Source organism: Centropristis striata, chromosome 3 (genome assembly GCF_030273125.1).
Source record: "Centropristis striata isolate RG_2023a ecotype Rhode Island chromosome 3, C.striata_1.0, whole genome shotgun sequence".
Taxonomy (NCBI): Eukaryota; Metazoa; Chordata; class Actinopteri; order Perciformes; family Serranidae; genus Centropristis; species Centropristis striata.
In genome coordinates, this window is record NC_081519.1 from 6,539,832 (window position 1) to 6,561,628 (window position 21,797).

The 21,797-nt window shown below is 36.2% G+C and overlaps 1 protein-coding gene across 3 annotated transcripts; it reads right to left on the minus strand.

Moving 5' to 3' along the window:
• Positions 1-4,078: 4,078 nt before the first annotated feature.
• Positions 4,079-15,771, minus strand: LOC131969019 (aminoacylase-1A-like). 3 transcript variants are annotated; one of them, XM_059330132.1, is made up of 15 exons: positions 15,656-15,771; positions 15,065-15,211; positions 13,354-13,418; positions 12,913-13,017; positions 12,724-12,818; positions 12,457-12,533; positions 10,110-10,199; positions 8,892-8,948; positions 8,710-8,783; positions 8,557-8,606; positions 7,405-7,549; positions 6,990-7,058; positions 6,836-6,915; positions 4,833-4,893; positions 4,079-4,708 (listed from the first exon to the last, which is right to left on the minus strand). In XM_059330132.1, exons 2-15 carry the CDS (start codon positions 15,189-15,191, stop codon positions 4,544-4,546), a joined length of 1,260 nt encoding a protein of 419 aa, XP_059186115.1. In that variant the 5' UTR covers positions 15,192-15,211; positions 15,656-15,771; the 3' UTR covers positions 4,079-4,543. The 3 variants fall into 3 exon arrangements, with proteins under 3 accessions (XP_059186115.1, XP_059186114.1, XP_059186113.1); XM_059330131.1 differs by having other exon boundaries at positions 15,641-15,721; XM_059330130.1 differs by lacking the exon at positions 15,656-15,771 and adding an exon at positions 15,422-15,599.
• Positions 15,772-21,797: the final 6,026 nt, after the last annotated feature.

A 21,797-nucleotide genomic window follows, 5' to 3' on the forward strand; every position in this document is an offset into this window, starting at 1 on the left:
TGTCCTGGGGAGAGAGAAGACTAATTACTGACTGCACAGTCTTCCTGCCAGTCCCCCTCAGAGAGCCATACACTGTTAATTGGACGACAACTCCAAAGGGAGCTGAACTGTAGACGAGAGTGACCTTTGCCTCACGTAAACAGCATTACATATGAACAGATTTTTTTAATTTATTTCTCATTTCCCGTATTGCACCTCCATTTCACAACAGCCTTGTTTACAACAATTCCCTTTTTATCTGCATAATTTAGGGCGAAGTATTTCTAATAAATGCGAATAACTTTTTGTTAGGTGATCTGCTGTGGGAACAGTTTTAGTCCCTTAATAATTTGGCTTGCTATAATAGATACATTTCATTAAAATGATTTGGGTTTCTCATATGAGTTATTATTATACTCAATATTAGATATTTTGACTGCATTTATATTAGTGTGACAGCAAGACACCATGCTACCAGTGGTGGAATGTTCCTAAGTACATTTACTCACGTACTGGACTTACTTGAGTATTTCCAATTTATGTAACTTTATACTTCTACTCCACTACATTTTAAAGGAAAAAATTGAACTTTTTACTCCACTACATTTAGCCAGCAGCTTAAGTTACTTTTCAGGTCAAGATTTAACATGAAAATATATGATAGCATAACAAGTACTTTTAGATACTATTTAAGTACTGATACTTTTGTACTGTTACTTAAATAGGTATCAAAATACTTTTTCTACCACTGCATGCTACTTGCTCTATAAAACTGCTTCCAGGCACAGCAGTACTTTAAGTTAAATGCTAATGTTCAGAAGCTATGGTTTAGCTTGTATAAGGTTTTCCATGTTCGAAATCTAAATCTGCATGTGTTAGCATGCTAACATGTGCTCACCAAAAGGACTGCTTAGGCCGATGGGAATGTCTTCAGCAAAATGAATTTAAGCCAATTAAAAAAATCAATATAGTTGAAATGTATGTTGTATGTTGTCACTTTAAAAAAATCTGAAGCATTGTGATTTTAATTCATGATGAATGCCTGCTTGTGTGAATCTATATGGTGGATGTTGAGAAAGGCTTAATTCACTAAAAGACAACCTGCTGGCAGCACAGAAAAGTGGATCACCTACATTTAGCCGACAGCTTTAGTTAATTTTCATGTCAAGATTCAACATAAAAAACATGACCCATTTAAAGTAATTAGACATTAAAAAAAATTAAACCTCATAATAGTATATCAAGTAGTTAAAATGAGCCCTAACTTGACAACAGTAAAATGCTGCTTACGTACAGTTGAAACCAGAAGTTTACATACACTATATAAAAAGACACATATGCTCTTTTTTCACTGTCTGACATGAAATCAGACAATCACTTTTCCTGTTTTAGGTCCGTTAGGATTAACAAAATTATTTATATTTGCTAAATGCCAGAATAATGAGAGAAAGATTTTTTTAGACAATTTTTTATTACTTTCTTCAAAGTCAGAAGTTTACATACACTAACAGTATTATGCCTTGAAACAATTTGGGAAAGCCCAGATGATGCTGTCATGTCTTTGGAAGCTTCTGATAGGTTTATTGACAACATTTGAGTTAATTCGAGACACACCTGTGGATGTATTTTAAGGCACACCTGAAACACACTGATTCTTTGTGTAACATCATGGGAAAGTCAAAAGAAATGAACCAAGATATCAGGAAGAGAATTGTGGGCTTGCACAAGTCTGGTTCATCCTTTGGTACAATTTCCAGATGCCTGAAGGTTCCACATTCATCTGTTCAAATAATTATACCCAAGTATAAACACCATGGGAATGTCCAGCCATCATAGCGCTCAGGAAGGAGACGGGCTCTGTGTCCCAGAGATGAACGTGCTTTGGTCCAAAATGTGCATATCAACCCCAGAACAAAAGCAAAAGACCTTGTGAAGATGCTGGCTGAAGCTGGTAAAAGTGTGATTATCCACAGTGAAACGAGTACTGTACCGACATGGGCTGAAAGGCCACTCTGCCAGGAAGAAGCCATTACTCCAAAATAAACATAAAAAAGCCAGATTACAGTTTGCAAATGCACACAGGGACAAAGACCTTTTTGGAGACATGTCCTGTGGTCTGACAAAAAAAAACTGTTATCTGGCTGTTTTATGTTTCTTTTGGAGTAATGGCTTCTTCCTGGCAGAGTGGCCTTTCAGCCCATGTCGGTACAGTACTCGTTTCACTGTGGATAATCACACTTTTACCAGCTTCAGCCAGCATCTTCACAAGGTCTTTTGCTTTTGTTCTTGGGTTGAAATGCACATTTTGGACCAAAGCACGTTCATCTCTGGGACACTGAGCCCGTCTCCTTCCTGAGCGCTATGATGGCTAGACATTCCCATGGTGTTTATACTTGGGTATAATTATTTGAACAGATGAATGTGGCACCTTCAGGCATCTGGAAATTGTACCAAAGGATGAACCAGACTTGTGCAAGTCCACAATTCTCTTCCTGATATCTTGGTTGATTTCTTTTGACTTTCCCATGATGTTCCACAAAGAAGCAGTGTGTTTCAGGTGTGCCTAAAAAAACATCCACAGGTGCGTCGAATTAACTCAAATGTTGTCAATAAACCTATCAGAAGCTTCCAAAGACATGACAGCATCATCTGAGCTTTCCCAAATTGTTTCAAGGCATAATACTGTTAGTGTATGTAAACTTCTGACTTTGAAGAAAGTAATAAAAAATTGTTTTAAAAAATCCTTCTCTCAATATTCTGGCATTTAGCAAATATAAATAATTTTGTTAATCCTAACGGACCTAAAACAGGAAAAGTGATTCTCTGATTTCATGTCAGACAGTGAGAAAAAAAGCATATGTGTCTTTTTATATAGTGTATGTAAACTTCTGGTTTCAACTGTATATGCATCAATAATATTAATACAAGTATATATTTGGAATATATGAAACAATCTGAGTGGGTCCTTTCTGAATGAATACTTTTACTTTTGATACTTTAAGTACATTTTGATGATGTTTTTGTATATTTACTCAAATAATTTTTGAATGCAGGATCTTTACTTGTAGTGGAGTAATTAGACAGTGTGGTGTTAGTACTTTTACATAAGTAAGGGATTTGAATACTTTCCCACCACTGGTGACACCTAACTGGATCATCCCCTGGGGAGCATAAATGTCCATTTAAAATTTTATGGCCATCCATGTAACAGTTGAGATATTTCAGTCATGATCAAAGTGGTAGACAGATAGACTACGTCAATAGGATGGCTAAAAAGATTTTATAATATTGCATTCAGTTTGTCTGTTCTTTTTTGTTTGATTGTTTTTCTCATCTGTTTGTTTTCTCATGCTTTTTTTTTTCTCATATGTTTTATTTGTTCCTTATTTATGCTGTGTAACAATGTCTGTTGTGTGTTGAGGGTATAGGTTTGGATATTATTTTGGTTTTCTGAGTGGTGTGAAAGGGACCAGCCCCCCGCTTAAGATTGGAAGGTGTCTCACTTTCTGTAATAAGTTTTTGACTTTGGCAAGCTTGTGTTTCTGTGCATACTAGAGCTATTTTGATTTACCCTACGTGAGGGAATATGAGTTGTGGGGGTTGGAATTTTGTGCATATCCTCTGTAACCTGTTGATTGTGTGATAAAAAATATAAATAAAAAAAAAAATAAAAAAAAATATTGCATTCAGTCTCTTTCTTCCTCTAGGACACTTCGTGTAATACCAGCTTTAACTGGGACTTGCTCATTAACAGCTGCTACATGATGCTGAAACTCATGTGGTGAGTTGGTTGGACTCTCCACCACAGCACCAAAGAACGGTACATAATGGTGATTTTGGGGTTCACCACGTGAGCATTTGAAGGCTGCACTGATAGATTAAATGCTTTAACTGATGTTGGACATTTGTAATGATGTAGTTAATGGTACATTTTATTTTCCGTCTGTCCTTGAAGCAGATGTTTGTTTGGAGGTTGAACACCGTAGGCAGACAGAAATCTTTATCCACAGCTCTAATCCTGCTGTTCATTCATTGGTGTTGCAGTGCAGCATCAGACCTCAATGTCTAATGTGTGTACAAGAAAATATGACCATGAAAGTACAAATGAACAAATAAATTCCAGTTTATTAAATAAAATTCTATCTGTGGAATCATATTTTTAAAATCAAGCTAAATTTAAAAAGTGGCTATTAAATGATGTTTGATTGAAGAGTTAATCAAAGTCCTTCACATTTAAGTGTATTTTTCCATACTAATGGAAAACATTGTTTACACAATAGGTGATATATCTTTAAGACTGCATACACACAGGCACACTCAATCAACAATGTTGAGATACAGTAAGTATGTTGTTAAAAAACTGAGTAATGCAAAGCTTACTGTGTCTATATCCTGAGAAAAAAATAAACAGTACCAAAAGCTACGTGCTCAGTTTGGCTTAATGATATACATGTTATTCTTTGGTAATCTCTGCAAAATTTTCAAGTTAAATATTCAGATCATCAGTGAAATTTTTTTTTAGATTTTAGGTTTTTTTTTGAGAGGATTAAAGTTAAGAACCAGTCTAAGCCTCATCAGGACAGGCAGGAACACTGGCGAGAGCCGGGATGAGCCTCTCGTACACGCTGATGCCTTTCAGGAAGACTTGCTCATTCAGATACTCGTTGTGATCGTGCAGCAGGATTGGCGTCCGGTTCATTGGGGAGAAGCCAATAGCAGGGATGCCCACCTAGATTAAACAAACAAACCCATTACCAGACACAGAACTGGAGGAGGGGAATAGTGCAGCTAAATAATTACAGAATAAAAAGGCTGAATTAGTGACTTTATTCCTCATATTCACTCATACTCACTGCTCGGATAAAACGGCTATCCGTGGCGGCTGGAAATATCTCCTTTTCCAGAGTAACGTTCCTACAATAAAAAGAGATATTGACATAGTTTTCATCACACAAGGACAGATTCAATCTCACTGTAACTTCATGGTTTTGTCATGCACAATTATCTGGATAAATATTTCCCCCAAAAAATATCCTATAAGTGCTTCAGCCTTTGTTTGACAGGCATTAGCAAAAAGGTTCGATATACAGTTAACCATTAATTAATTTAATTTATCAATTAACAAAATGCAAAGTGAGTGAAGAGAAGAATAATATAAATTAAATCAATATTTGGTGTGACCATCCCATTGCCTTCAAACCAGCATCTATTCTTGGAGGCAGTTTTCCCACACCTGCCTAAAACTTTTGCACAGTACTATAACATTTACAGTAGAACACAAAGTCAATAGCTTTTCTTCAGATGCTGAAACAAGCGACTGTGGACAGTACAGAGCATGCAGTTCTTGATTGTGGGAGCTGTGTGAATATTTGCAGTTAAGGTGTGAAAACTCGTCGGATGAATGCATTAAAAAAAAAAAGGATTGTGAGCAGAAATAAGAGGATATAAAAATTATTTGAACCACTACAACAGCAGACAAAGATTTTATTGTTAAGAAATACGTTGTAAAGCTTAAGCTGTTTGGACAATAACATTACTCATCAAGGCTCGACTGTAAATGCATACATACATACACTGATTGAGGACATTTAAACTTAAACTCATTTCACATGAATTAGATACAGTGTTATGTGGAGATGAGGCCATCATTGAGGAAGCTGTCTTATATTGAAGCTTTTACTTGCTTGTATCTTGTGCAAACTTTTCAGTCTTGTTCCTCTCTTTAGATCTGCACACTGCATTAAAAGCTCCCAGTAATTTTAATTATGCAGCAATGTTTTGATCTAACAAAAGGCCCTGATGACAATCTTTGCTTGTGGATCTTTTTCTGAGTTTTTTATTTGGTTTGATCTTTTTAAATCCAACACCTGTAAAAAAATATTTGGGTCGTACATATCTTAAACTCTGTTCTTCCCCTTCAGACACCAGCTACCTCCCTCAAAACTCACCTTTGTATGTCATGATTATTCTACCTGTAGCTATTTGGCAGTGTAATTATTTCACAGAACACTCAATTGCATAAATTAGTGTATTTTCAACTGGGCTATTCCATCAATTTAAGATAAAAAAATGGTAACACTTTACAATAACCATCATTTATAAAAAGTAAACAGATAATTTATTTATGTTTAATCATCATTTATAAACCATATATAGGCCATTTAGAATGGTAAATATGTCATTTATTAATACTTAACTAACTAAATAATTTAGAAATTATTAGATATATGGTATATTAATGTAAGTTTATAGTTACTTTACCATTAACAAACAATTGAATTATAATTAATAGTTTTAGTTACACTCATAACATTTTTAACACCATATTAAGTATGTTAATGATATTGAAATGATTCATTTACATTTAAGAAATTCGTTTGAAACATTTAAAGATTAAATATGTATAGCACTTTGTAAATGGTTAATAATTGGTCTATAAACCATCTATAAACATCACTTAGATGGTTATTGTAAAGTGTTACCAAAAAATTTAATGGGATTGTTTGGCTTTTATAAATTAAAATGACATTTTCTTTACATGTACTCCCTATGTCACTTCACCTTCCCCATGGGGTGTACTTGTTGTTCAGTATGAGAACAAATGATCTACTGGATGAAGTCAAAGGAAAATTGATATATTTAAAGAAAAAGCTTGCTGCAGTGTGGGTAGTTTTTGCAGATGAAAGAGCAGGGGCCGCTGGCAACATGGAGGGAAGCCAAACAGTGTTCAAGTTAATGTTCATTAAGTTCTTTACACACCATCTGACACCTGACTGCCTTGCATTTGCATCTGCACTCTAACATCCAGAAGGAAATGTTGAAATCACTTACAGATTTTGCATCAGTATGTACTCACAATGCCTTGCAGGCTGCACTGAAGGCGCTCCACCAAGGATCGTTCTCCTCTGTGGAAGTCAAGTTCTGGTTCATGTGTTTCTGCAATGGACGGCAGCTCATTTAATCTATCTGACAACAGCAACGAAGCAACAGCACCTTTTTGTGACACTCACCTGAGCAAACTCGTAGGTGACGTCTTCTCCGGCTTCTTTACACCACTCTTTGATCTGTCTTTCAAACTCCTGGTCGGATAATAGAGATTAAGAGGTTAGTTTAGAGTTGAGATTAACCCATTGAAGCCTGGAAAGCGTATACGTCGTTTTGTAGTATTTGTATAACCTCTCAAATACTTTTTGAATTTCATTTCTATCTGCTACAGAGGCTGAAAAATCTATTATTTACTAGAAGTGTTGACACTTCTGTTGAATTTCCAGAAAAACTTCAGGTTTTAGGGGCTTATTTTAAAATCACCCAGAGGTTTTATAGGAAATTTTAGGTGTCAATGGGTTAAGCTGGAAGTCAGATGTCTGCATGAGTCACACACACAAAAACAAACTCACACTCATACAGACATGCACCTGTACACACCTGTAGATTGACTGTGGGTGGTATTCTAAGGTCAAAGCTGACATCCATCTCAGGTGGGATGACGTTGTAGGCCACGCCTCCTTTGACCATGGTCATATTCACTGTGGTGACATCACCCAGGGTGAAACACTCACTGGTATTAAGCCTTGAATACACACACAAATAATAAATTACATTATTGTAATTGCACTGTAGGAAAGTCGAAAGCAGAATTGAACTTTTGCAGGGCCAACATGGAGAATTAACTTCCCTTTTCATCAAAGCAAATGGCAACAAATCTTTTATTCTTTATACAAAAGAACTAATTAGCAACTCTCATTAATGTTTCAGGGACACAAAAACACGACATATAATGGCTGATTAGCATTTCTTTTAAATGACCAGGAGCCAAAGTCGTGAAATTTCTTTAAAATGACTATAAAAGCCAGTGTCTTCTTAATAATTCCCTTCAAGGTTTCCTGGAAAGAATTATGTAATCTGGCACTCATTACAGAGAATAAAGAGGCCACCTTATACACCTGGCATTTTAGTTAGAGTTTCGTTTGTTCTGTTGAGTTTATCATTTACAATGCAGTCTCCTCAAAGGTCTCCTATGTAAACTATAAAGTTCTGTAAAAACAAAATATATATATATATATATCAAAATGCATACTTGCCGTGCAAAAATCCCCAACCCCAACACACAACCTGCATTAAATCACTATTCATGACTATTTCATGAGTATCACTTAATTTTTAGTGTCATCATTCTGTTAAATGGGTGGTAGAGTTTAGCCTCGAAAGGGTTTTCCATAAACCAGGACTGCTGATATTCTACAGCTTAGGACATGAATGTGACATTTTTACTGTCCACATTAAAACATCTCAGTAGCTTTACACTAGGAGGAACCAGCCATTAACCATCACACAGGCTACTGAGAAAGCAACTCCTGCACATTTGGAAGAGTCAAAGTGCCAATACAGCTGTTTACAGGCCTTAATGATATGTACTGACTGTATGAAAAGCAGTAGAGAGAAACTGGAACTTCATAAAAGTAATCAAGCCTTAAAGATTGTATTTGGAGAACAACAAATAAGCTTGTGATTAAAGAGAAAATATGTCTTGCCGTATATATCATGTAATAAATCGAGATGTAAACAGTTCAGCCTCACCTGTGTTTCTCCTTCTCTCTGAAGTCCAGGAAGGAGTTAATGACTTGGCGCTGAGAAGGATAAGACAGCATAGTCACTGGCCGCTCCTCCACAGCTCGTGTAAGAACATGTTTTTATTATTTAACAGGTTTTATGCATGATATTGAGAGTTACCAGCTTCTCAGCCGCTGTGTTCTCCACAAACCTGGAGCCATGGCCTGGGCTGCCCGGGCAGTGGACTGTAATCCCTGGAAAAAGGAAATCAATCTGCTTGTTTCTACATCGACTTTATCTTTCTCAAATATCCTGAAATCTGATAAGATGGAAATTTTCTATTGTATGTGTTTTATACTCACACCAGGGGTTCCTCTCTCCATAAAACACAGTGAAGGCCTCGCTGGGGTTGGCAAGACCTGCAGAACACATTTAACACTTTTCACATTTAACACAGGACAAACTGTGGGGCAAAATACACAGTTCAATAATAAATATATATATATATGTGTGTGTGTGTGTGTGTGTGTGTGTGTGTGTGTGATGTGTGATGTGTGACAGTCATTGGGGTCAAAGTCTGAAAAAAAGTACATATATACACTACTGGTCAAAAGTTTTAGAACACACCAACTTTTCCAGAATTTAATTGAAAATGATGCAGTTTAATGTCTAAGTGTACTCTGAAATTAATGCACATTTGCAACATTTACAATTCTTTATTGAGCATGATAGTGTTTTGAAAATAAAGAAAAGATTCAAAATCACATTTTATGTTGAACTAAAGGAATAAAAAAAGACACAAAATGACTTACAAAGACATGAAAAGAATTCAAAAATGGACAAAATAGCCCAAGACTCCATAGAGTTAAGTTGTTAACCCATTTCTTGTTCCCTGAAAAAAGGCCTACTTATATAATTCTGAAATGTACATTATCTTTCAGTTTTTGTTAACCTTACCTTTTTTTATTTACCTCTGGCAGTTCACCACTTACCTTTGTACCCTTTCAAGCTGTTCATTTGACTTGAACTGCTTGAATTTCAATAAAAAATGGAAAAATTGGGGTGTTCTAAAACTTTTGACCGGTAGTGTATATATATATACACACACACACACACACACATATAATTATATTATTACATATTTTATATATATAATTTCAGCATGTTTGCCAATGTACTTTTTTTCAGACTTTGACCCCAGTGACTGTCACACATCTGATATCTGCCTCTGTCATCAGATCAAATCAAAGACTGGCTCTGGATCAAACACCACTTAACAGGCAGGATCATTTCTAACACAGCAAACATTCGTCTAGGTTTGGACAATAAATAGTCATTAAAGTACTGACATTATGGAGTTATAAATGTATTCCTATTGCAACTCTTAGTACATTTTTTGGTAAATTATTGTTAATATCACCAAGATAATATAGGAAAGATAAACTGAAACAGCACATATTTTCTAAAGTTTATTTGCAATCAGCCTATTTTGAACACTTGTAATGCAACATGAAGCAAATGTGTTGTTGCTGTACTAAGTTAGTAACTCAGTGTCTTTCAAAAATATGTTATTTATTTACCTTCATCGAGCGCAAAGCCAATGTTTAACTTTTGGAAATCCGGATGCTTCACAAATGATTCCATTCCTTTGTGACCTCCAACTTCTTCATCTGAAAAGAAAAATATATTCTTTAGTTTTCATATTTCCATCTGCCAAAATGCCCCTAGTTGGAAGGATTTCGCTTGGGCAGCATCTATTTTTTAGCATAAAGTATATCAAACTATTCCTGTGGAAAAACAAAACAAAACTAACTTAAACAGAAACCGAGCAGCTGACGATAGAAGTTATTATATAACGAGGCGGTCTATCCTATAAAGCTTTGTGTCTAAGAAGCAATTAACCTACTTAGACAAGTCCTGCTGAGTTTACTTAGATCCACCACACAGACGCGTCAGTAGGCTGAACGGAGATGATGTGTGGATGTTGGTGGCAGTTAAATAAAACCATGTTGCTAACAATCTGCATTTGTAGTCAGAAGAAGTCATCTGTGCACAGCTTTGTTCGTGTTGTCTGGCTTGCTTTTATCATCAGGACTAAACGAATACGCTCCAAAACAGGAGCTGAGGCAGTTTACTTTTTTAATAATCCTGTCATGTTATCGTTAGTCACCATCTTTCTCAGCTCAGCTGCCTCTTCCCCCGTAGAGAATGACCTCTGGTGCCCCCTGCTGTGCACTATACAACACCTCTGTTTCAGTTTAACAGAAAGAGGAGCGTCTGTATATTATTGACGGGATAAAAAATCAAACCCTCTGGATTCCTAAATTCTCTGGTACGCCGTAACACTTTGATACGGCCCGAGCCTCGCACAGATTTAGTTTGACTCGACCTACTGAACAAGTAACAGTAGAAGTACGATTACATTTTAATTAAAACAGGTGTGCCCAGTCAGATCAGATTTTTGTTCAGGTTAAAACTTGCCTGGCCGTTCTCCTTTGTCTCCACCCTCATGATCATTATTAGCTGATAGAGATTCAGTGTCAAACGTGCTGCCTCGAATGTCACTTGCATTTTAAGCAGATTTTTCCACTCATCACGACAAAACTAAGAGCATAACGCAACCAGCAAATTGAGTACAATTTGTACCATTATAAAGATACAAACACATTATATTTCTGTCCTAAGCATATCCCCTGCCTCAAACAACAACTTCTAATGAAGACGAATTAAAGCATGTGTTTCTGGTTTTGATGTGAACTCTGATGTGAGCCAGCACGATGAACTCGGAATCTCAGAACCCTCTTTATTGGCCAGGTACATGTGCACTCTTGGTTTGTCTCTCAAACAAAAATACAGAAAAACCTATTTTTACTCCTTGGCTTTTAACCACGCATGAGACTCTGCTTTTGTTTTTAGTGTTTTATGGTTTGCTTTTATTTGTTGTTTTTTAAATTGTCTTTTAAAAAGCAATGAATGTAGTTATTTTAGTGTTTATTTCCTGTTTTATTTATTTTATTGTCTCTTGTTCTGTTTGTTTATGTACAGCACTTTGTTGCGGCTGAAGTTGTTTTAAAGTGCTTTACAAATAAAGTTGAGTTGAGTTGAGAAATACCAATATTAAATATTAACCCTCCTGCTCCTGTTTGTTTCTCAGTAACAGCAAAAATGTTTATGGGTCAATTTGACCCGGGGCATGTTTAATTGTCCGAAAGTGTCAGAAACGAAAAAATCCCAATAAACATTGTTTATATTTCATTAACAACTCCGTTACTAAAAAAATTCAATCAATATTTAGTGCAATGGTACTTTACCTCTCACAGATTATTCACTAATTTCTCATAAAAGAATACGAAATAAAACTTTTTTTATGTACATTGGAAAGACCTACATATAAATACAATGGTTTTACATGACATTGATTTTTTTTTATTTTATTTAATTTAATTTTTTTTTAATGAAAAAAATACTTTATTTTTTTTAGATTTTTAAACTTTGGGTCAATTTGACTCACAACAGGAGGGTTAAAAATAACAAAAAACGAGTTTAGAAAAAATATGTACAAGGTCAGGTTAGTGAAAAATATGTACAGGTGGTGTAATGGTATAAATAAATAGTTAGAAAATTGTCTTTTTACAGGCACAGTGGTGCTGAGTGTAGCTGTCTGTTCTGTCTCTCTGTGACTGTTCGGGGGGTCATCAGAGCGACAGTTTACCTTTGACTGAGCGAATGTGCTTGGTCAGCTGATGGAAACACTGCTGCACTGTTTGTGGACATGGGGAAATTGTTTGAAATTAAGGGCACACCTTAACAGGTGTAAAACAAATGTTTTAAAGCCACCAGGACAGTGAGGAATGTCATCACCATAATATGTGATATCACCTGGGTGGGTGGGTGTGTCGTTGATTTGACAACAATAAAAAATCTTACCAGGAACAAACATTAAGTGCACGGTGCGCATCAGTTTCCGACCTTCTGCCTTCAGTCTTCTGACCGCCTGGATGTATCTGCAAAGAAAACAAGAAAACGCAGAAGAGTTATGTCAGAAATAATCAAACGGAGTCTGAACTGACAGTATGCAGGTTGAGTGAGTGGGTATTAAAACAAGTGTGTCTCATAGAACATGTGCAGATCACAACAACACTAGAGTACAAATCCTGTTTAATAAAACATGTTATCAAGGCAGTTTATACCCACTGTATAGTTACACATTTCATGTCCTGTGATCCCCGGGCATAAATGTTGCCCTCTGCATCTTTGAAAGCACTGAAAGCATCGTATTTCCAATGTTCCTGGAGAAGAGATTGATATCAAATCTATTTTTTCCGTGGGTATTACAGGTAATAAAAGGTTTGTAACGCCACGAACAAGAGAAAGACGGCATACCTGGAAAACAGGTACAACATCTGTGTGGGAATTGAGTAAGATGGATTTCAAGGCCGGGTTAATTCCTTCCCACGTCATGATGGACACAACTCTGCCTGGACAAACCTACAGGGAGAGGGAGCGCCGGATAAAGCCCACTGTTGCCTTTCAGTGGAAGTATCACTCATTTCTACACACAAATGTTTACTTCATGAATAATCTTAAATGTAGTGCATTTATGTAGCGCTTTTTTAGTCTACCAACTACTCAAAAGCACTTTGAAACACATGCCAAGACACACGCCTTCATCAGAGTTTCTACAGATTTATGTTATACAGACAGATTTATACAAAGGCTGCTCATCAGGAGCGGTTGGGGCTTCCATGTCTGTTTGCTAAAAGACCTCCAGAGCCGTGCTGCACTCTAATATCATCACATTATATCCTCATCACAAGCACAAACCTCAATCTTTCTCATGGGTAGCTCAAGTTCTTCCGCTATTCTGTCCAGGAACCGAAGAGCAGCATCTATAAATGAATAAACAGATAGCAGCACAATCCGTTTACATATTAATAATTGTGTAAGACTTCTCGGAGCAGCATAAATCCTGCAACTGCTAAGTGTGGCAGCACTACTGCACTTTGGTAAGCTTACAGAAAACCAAGAATGAATATAAAGGGCTCCCTTATCACCTATACACTGTAAAAAACATATATGTAAACATTTTTAATTGTTTTTACAACACATTAACAGTTTAATTTGTTTTTAAATAGAATTATATTTCAAGCAAAAAAAGACTTTTCTTCAAAATTCTATAACTGCCTGTTTTTTTAGTATTCATGTTAAGTCATTGTGTTCTTAATATTCCCCAAAATAAGCGTGATTATTATTTTTTCCCAAATTGAGCAGCCTGAGTGTGAAAAAGCAACCGGGTGTGAAAAGCAGCCCAAAGGTTTTTTACCCAGCCACTCTCCTCTGGTATCTCTCACTACTATGGGACCCTGAATGTCCCCAGGCCATCTGCACAGTCCTGAAAATGAACCTAAAACCAACACAGCTGGCTCAGATCTATGATGAAGAGTGTGGCCAGACTTTCCTGAAGACAAAACAATCTCAGCTATCACACTAAGTTCAATCCTGTTCTTTTTGTCAGGGATGCAGCTTGTTTGTTTTATTTGACCCGTGAAGTGAGAGCCTCGCTCAGCTTTCTCTTTAAGACCACTAACTTCATACTGACTGGAATCACTTAATGTCTAACTGATGTTGATAAGGATTGGACTTTGATAAATAATATGAGACAAGATTGGACTAGTAAAACAGGCAAATATATTTCAAACTGGACTTTTCTGCAGCTACAAGTTTACTTTTAAAGGAATAGTTTGGATTGTTTGAAGTGGGATTGTACCAGCATGTAAGCTAAGTAATGTACTGCTGTGGACGAAGGCAGCAGCATCACCCTAACCCAAAAAAAGTCACACAATCAAACTAACCAATTGAGGAAGTGGCAGACCAGCAACTCCCCTGATTTATGAAGTAAAACTACTGTTTCTGCCAATGGAGGCTGGGTGGCTTTGCAAAGAGCACAAAATAACTTTAGTTCCTCCTGCAAAAACTTAAACAGGGCTGTCTGACAGCAATGCAAAGAGGAGAAAATGTTCTGTACATAGTGTACACTTGTTTATCGGGTGGCTGAAATACGTTCTGCTGCTGTCCTGGTGTTCTGTCCCAACTGGTTCCTGTACAGTGCATGCATTGTGTTTACCAAACAGCTGCAGTTGTGGTCTGCCTCTGTTAAACAGCTGTAATGTAACATTAGTGCTCTCACTTGAACACAACATGTACAGGAAACAGTTTATTAAAGTTGGGGCATAACACCGGCAAGATAGTACCCTTCAGCAATGAAACTAATGTGAACATGCAAATGAGTTATTTTAGCAGCAGCAGGGTGCAATGGAACATTAGATCCCAAATTTGGGATCCCTTTAAATGCATCTACAATAACACAAATGCCATGGGTGTTTAAATTGATACGATCTGAGAATAATGACACACATTTTGGGAATATTCTGGCAGCTGTTTTGACTCTGGTCCCCACCAACTGGGTTTAATAAATGCCAAAAATCCAACTGTGACACTCGCAAAGGGCACGGCTTGATGTGTGAATATATCTCACCATAGTCAGGGTCTGGGTGGACAGTTTTGAGACGCAGGTACTCTCTGAACAGACTCACAGAGACATCCTCCCCCTCAGGAGAGCTCTGTCCGCCTCCAACACCTGGACCATCTTTGTCAGGCAGCATGGTGTGATTTATTTACTCCTCTGATGACACAGAGAACAAGTATTACAGAAAAAATAATTAGCAAGTAGCAATATGCCAGGATCGAGTAAGAAACATCTAATCATTGTGTCTTTTGTGTGACAGCGGACACACAGAGAAAAAACACGTACTGTATCGTTAAATTAAGCTAGCTGCAGATGTAGCTGCTGAGCGGGCCAGCAGCCCGTGACATTAACGTTAGCTGTCGTTACCTGTTAAAAGCTGCGAGGACATAAATCGTGCTAAAACAGCTAGCTAGCCCTGTAGCTAGTGAACTTATTATCCTCTGTTTAGTTTCAGAAAGAGCACGTGGCTTCGTCTCAAACGTCACGTCAGTTGAACAGGTAGAGCTGCAGGTTGTAAACAGCGATTACAGGACTGCGAATAATTAAGATTTAATAAAATATTTTTTAGCTCGAGTTATTACTTACAGTGCCGTTGCTCACCCTGCGCGCAGTGAAGTTGCTGGTCAGGTAAGCAGCCTCTGTGTGAGTCAGCTGACCGCTGCTGACTGGGCCTGATACTGCCCTTCAAAATAAAGGTCCTGTCGCCAGCATGAAATCCTACTGTAGGATTTCATGCTGGCGACAGGACCTTTATTGAAGTTCTGGCAACCACAGCTGGTATTTTACCGTAATTTAAACAGATTTTTGTTTTTACAGTGTATATAGCCTATATGTATACATATGTATAGTTGAAATGATCCCTATCTTGACAACAGTGAAACGCTGCTTACATAAATCTATCAATAATAATAATAATCAAATAATATATGTAAAATGTAAAAAACAATCTGAGTGGAGCCATTCCGCATGATGAGTACTTTTACTTTTGATACTTTAAGTACATTTTGATGTTGATACTTTTTTACTTTTACCTCAGTAAGTTTTGAATGCAGGACTTTTACTTGTAGTGGAGTAATTTCACAGTGTTGTATCAGTACTTTTACTTAAGTAAGAGATCTGAATACTTATTCCACCACTGTTAGTTACATTCCAACAGTGCGTAAACAGCGTCAGGTGAGTGTCACCATGGTGCTCACCTAGCAGCAGGATTTTAACCACGTTCATCATGGTATTTCTCCATTAACTTTACAACTTTACTTTCTTTTCTACAGTTTATGGCTGTAGAATTTAAAGTTTTATACTATTCTTTGATTTACAGTAACTAAATGTATCTACTAGGGTGATGTACAATGTTTACGACCTATTTCAGATGCAATTTTACAGTGTTTTACTGTAATTTCTACAAACATTTTTTTACAGTGTGTGTGTGTATATATGCTGTAAATATATATATACAGCAAAAAAAGTCAACAGAATTAAATAACATAAAACTCTTTTTGTTAAAAGTAAGGATTTGAAGGGCCCCCTAGCTAAATTCGCCTTGGGCCCCCAAATTGCTAAATCCGCCACTGATCCTACATAGCCTACATAAAAACATAAAACATGAAAATATATTACAATAAAAATGCTTTGGGTTTTTTAAGGAGAACAAGGATAATGTAATAGGATACTATGTAATAAAATAAAAATATTTTACTTTATTTTATTTTATTTTTGTAAAAAATATGTATTTACTTTTTTATTTTAATTCATTCTATTCGTGTTTATATTTATATTAATATACATATAATATATTGTATGTTTTCTATGTGAGAGCGGTGCCTGGAGCTGGCATAAAAATAATTTTACTGCAGGTTGCACTGTGTGTGACAAATAAACGCTGATTTGAAAATTAACTCAACCATCCTGTTTTCATTAGTCAAATATTACATGTTTTTATATCTTTCATCTAATTTCCACACAAAAAACATGAATGAATTCCAGAAGTGTAAAACTTTTGGAAATGAGGTGGAATTAAGTTGGCTAAGAAGGTGTAACACGTAATTCGGTGATAATGTATGCTTTATAAACAATCAAACAAGGGCCAAAGTCACATGGTTGAGTATAGGCTTTAAGTATCAGCAGTAAAAGTGAAAGTAAAATGTTTCTTGTGAGTGTTAGACTATTGTATATTATGTAATTATATTATTATTTCTCATTGATTTCATTTCAAAGCAGGAATTTACTGTTGTATTTGATTGAGGTAGAGAGAACTGTATGCATCTGCAACTAATCATTTTCCTTTGGACTAATCTGCTGATTATTTACTGAAAAAATAAATTCAATTGATTAAAATTGAAGACAATTGTAATATTTTTACATTGTTTTGACCAACTATCCTCACATTTGTGATGCTGGAAAATGAGTAAACAATTATGTAAAATATTATAAAATATATAATGTAAAATATGCAAAATCTACAATATTGCCCTTTGAAAAGTAACATAAAAGCATGAAACTAGAATTCTGAAAGGGCCATGGGGGCGACTGCCGGTGTGTGTACACTATGATGAGATTCTTCAGAGATTTCAAACAAGTAATACTAGTAATGTTATGATACTATATAATATACAAGGAGCACACCTACAACAAGCATTCCTTTTCAAGTATTTATTTATATAGCAACCTATGACCTTTAACCTCAAAATGTGTGTGTGTGTGTGTGTGTGTGTGTGAAACGGGTATCTGGAGGAGTGTGCGCGCTTATGCGCGCATTTGTGTGTGTGTGTGTAACGGAAATCGCATTAAGTTACCTGTGTGTGTGTGTGTGTGTGTGTGTGTGTGTGTGTGTAATTAAAATCACATAAAGTTACCTGTGTGTGTGTGTGTGTGTGTGTGTGTGTGTGTGTGTGTGTGTGTGTGTGCGTGCGTGTGTGTGTTAGAAGCATGTGTATCTGGAGGAGTGTGCGCGCTTACACGCATGTGTGTGTGTGCGTGTATCTGTAACTGTAATCACATCAAAGGATCAAAGGCAATCACAGCAGAGCAATCAACAGAATTAACTGCCACCAACTGCCAATGTCCCTGAACAGTGACAGCAGCCAGATGTGGACAGACTGGAATTTCTGGCCTCAAACAGAAAGCATTTTTGGCAAAAAAAAACTGCACATTTTGATATATAATGATATATATTGATGGATAACTTGTAGCGGGATGAATTTGTGCTGTGTGCGATTGCCCCGTGTCCCTAATAAAGTACAAAAAAGGTTTACTCTAAAACATTCCAATATTCCTCAAGTCATGTCAGCCAGCGATATTAAGGAAATTCAGTGCATGATGGTAAAATCATTTTAGACTCTGCATGATAATAAATATAGGCAACGTTACAGTCAGGGGTAGGAGGTTAACCAAGACAGTGGATTAAATATTGCTTTAAACTTACTGCAAAGTCCAGAGACCAGGTTGAAGATAAAAGTTCAACAGATGTTTTTAACATACGTTTGCTATTCTGCTAGTTCTCAACGATACACATGTGTCCATCAGCTAGAAGGAGAGTCTCAAAAAAAGAGTCAACTAAACGCTGAAAGCAGCAAATGACGAGGAAGGAAGGTGAAGAGAGTTAAAACGTGAAAATACTGAAACTAAAATAATCTGATTAAATCTTTGGCAAAAGCTTTATCTTGATCATATTTGGTGGCAAACTTGTGAGTCAGCTTTAAAATAAGTAAAAAATAAAAAATTCATACAAGTATCCCTTCATTCAGCACTCAGTTGATCACCTTTGGTTTCTGGTGGCTCCATCTCCCTCACCTGCTTCTCCCACTGTGGAGCCAAGATCGCCTCCAGTGCAGCTAACAAGATATCAAAGCAGACATGTTTCTTTGAGTGTATTAGTGTATTAGGTATGTGTGTGTGTGTGTGTGTGTGTGTGTGTGTGTGTGTGTGTGTGTGTGTGTGAGGAAATCATGAAGGGCAAACAGTTTCCATGGAAACAAAATAGTGGAAAATATGGAGAGTGATGCACTTTTACTGCTGGATGATGGAATAAGAAAAACAAAGAAAGGAAAAAAAGAAAATGCAGCATTATTATCAGCATCCACTTGTGTCACCAAATGTATACTTCTCTGTCAAGGATCACAATATTATTACACAATAAATCACAATAAATTAACATAAAATAAGGCTGGGTGCGATACAATATTATAACGATATTGTCTTCAAAATACAATCATATTGTGATTGTGATTATTGAGTATTGTGCTATTATTGTGGTGTAATTTATTGTCTTTTTTCAGCTGCATATCATGCCCCCAAAGGAAAACTTTAAACATCTGTTTTATCAAATAAGGTAAAGTTTTTGGTTCATTCAGCACCTTTAAATTATGTTTACTGCACCAAAATTGGATTGTCAAGCAGACAGAGTGGCCAACATTGTCATAAAAACTACATGAAAAAGTGTGTGGACTATTGTACAAGTATTTTTGAACAATGCAATTTGTACAAAAAACATTTGCATCCCTTTCAGTAACTTGATAGTAATTTACTGTTAAATAAGAATGGCATTAAAGATGTCATCAGCACCATCTACTGGGCTTAAAAGCAATAGGTTTTTATTATTCTGGTATCAAAATGGTTTAAAGGCAATATTAAAAACTTATATAATTTAAAAAAATGACACTAGGCGCCCATGCAATATTGTCAGGTTAAATTTACTGCATCAATTTAACCTTGAAAGGATACAACCTATACTTGTTAGGGCCACGGGGCAATTGGGACCAGTGCACAGCCTCGAGCACTATTGTCATACTGTGGATTTTTCTTCTTCCTCTTCTGAACGCAATTTCATCCCGCTACTAGTCTACTATTCAAAACGTGCGGTTTGATCGGGATCGGTGTGCTATAACTTTTCTTTCCGGACACAAATTTTTCGCGACGTAAGTCTGCCCAAAATTTTGCATTGAAGTGAATGGGACGCCCGAAAAAAAATGAGCGAAAAAGAACAATAATTGGAGTTTTTCTAACATCTACTTCTCCAGCATACTTTCACCAAAGAAACTTTAAACAGTAGACACAAGTCTTGTGTATCTGTGTATTAATCCACGTTTCGATAGGTCATATAGTTTTTTATCAATCCCTGTTCAATGACCATGATCATTTTTGGAGAAATTCTGAGATTATAATGGGTGTGTATTGCACGGAATGTTCGTGTCACAGTGTGTGACATCATCGCCAGAGTGTAGAGGGAGAGAAAAAATTGTCAAAAAATAGATTTGAAAACTGTGCTCCAGGCCGTAAATTCCACTCTCTTATTCCACAAATAATTTATACATAGAAACGTAGGAAAATGTGTCTTCTCACTCACCATCCTCTGGTAAAGCTGTCAGAGTTATAGTTTGGGCGTAGGACGCACAGATGCGCCACCAACACGCACCAACAGAAATTCCAGTCTGTCCACCTCTGCCTGCTGTCACTGTTCAGGGACATTGGCAGTTAATTCTGTTGATTGCTCTGCTCTGATTGCCTTTGATCCTTTGATGTGATTACACATTTTGAGGTTAAAGGGCATAGGTTGCTGTATAAATAAATACTTGAAAATGAATGACTGTTGTAGGTGTGCTCCTTGTATATTATATAGTATTATAACATTACTAGTATTAATTGTTTGAAATCTCTGAAGAATCTCATCATAGTGTACACACACCGGCAGTAGCCTCCGTGGCCCTATCAGAATTTCCCCAGAAGAAATTTTCTAGTTTATATTCAAATTCCAAACACCTCTACTGTCTGACAAATCCCAGATCCTACAGTTCATTATTCTGGTTTAAACCAGTTATTACAGTTCTGTCCTGAACAAAAGGTTAGACTGTAACATAAAACATACTACACAACTAACAGGAAAATACCACAATCATTAAGAGGTGAATCTCTAATAGTCAACTTACTCAAAAGACATCTTCATCTAGAAATGCATTTTCTTAAACAGGGAAATATTTGTGTTCATAATGGTTTACCAATACTTTCACTGAATACATTTTTTTCTTATTAGCTTCCTTTCAATTCTATAATTCTACATCTGTCATTTAGCTTAGACGCTTATATCCAAAACAAAGTGCATTTGAGAGTTTATACAACAAATACAAAGATCAAGTCAGAAGACAACACATGAGTGGGTGTCTCCTCCTCTGTGTAGACTATTTGTTCAGTAAAGAGTTTGGTCTTTAGTCTCTTCTAGGGGCCTCTGTCTGCCTCTTTCTAAATATGTATTTTTGCTTTACACTGCGATAAAACAATAAAATATACATGAGGGCTCAACGCACTGCAACTTAAGGAAACTGATGCAAACTGACAAATTATGGAGTTAGATTTGTGCCAAAATGTTCAAACAACACCACCTCAAATTCAAACAAAAAAATATTAATCAAAATATCGAATACAAAATTTAAATTAAAAAAAAATAGTCAAAGACAAAATTCAATTAATTTGTATTTGATATTTTGATTAATATTATTAATTAATTATTAATATATTTTGCTTGAATTTGAAGAAGTCTTGTTTGAACATTTTCGCACAAATCTAACTTCATAACAAATTAACATATCTACCAATTTGGCCACTCATGCCAATTTAGAAAAATTATGAAATTGAGAAAACTCAACTGTCTGTGTTTTGCGCAGCGTTTCTGTATTTGGTTAAGTTTTCTTACTTTAAGATCAAGCAAAATGTCCAAGAACTTTCACAAAAGTCAGAAAAAAGCCAACAGTAT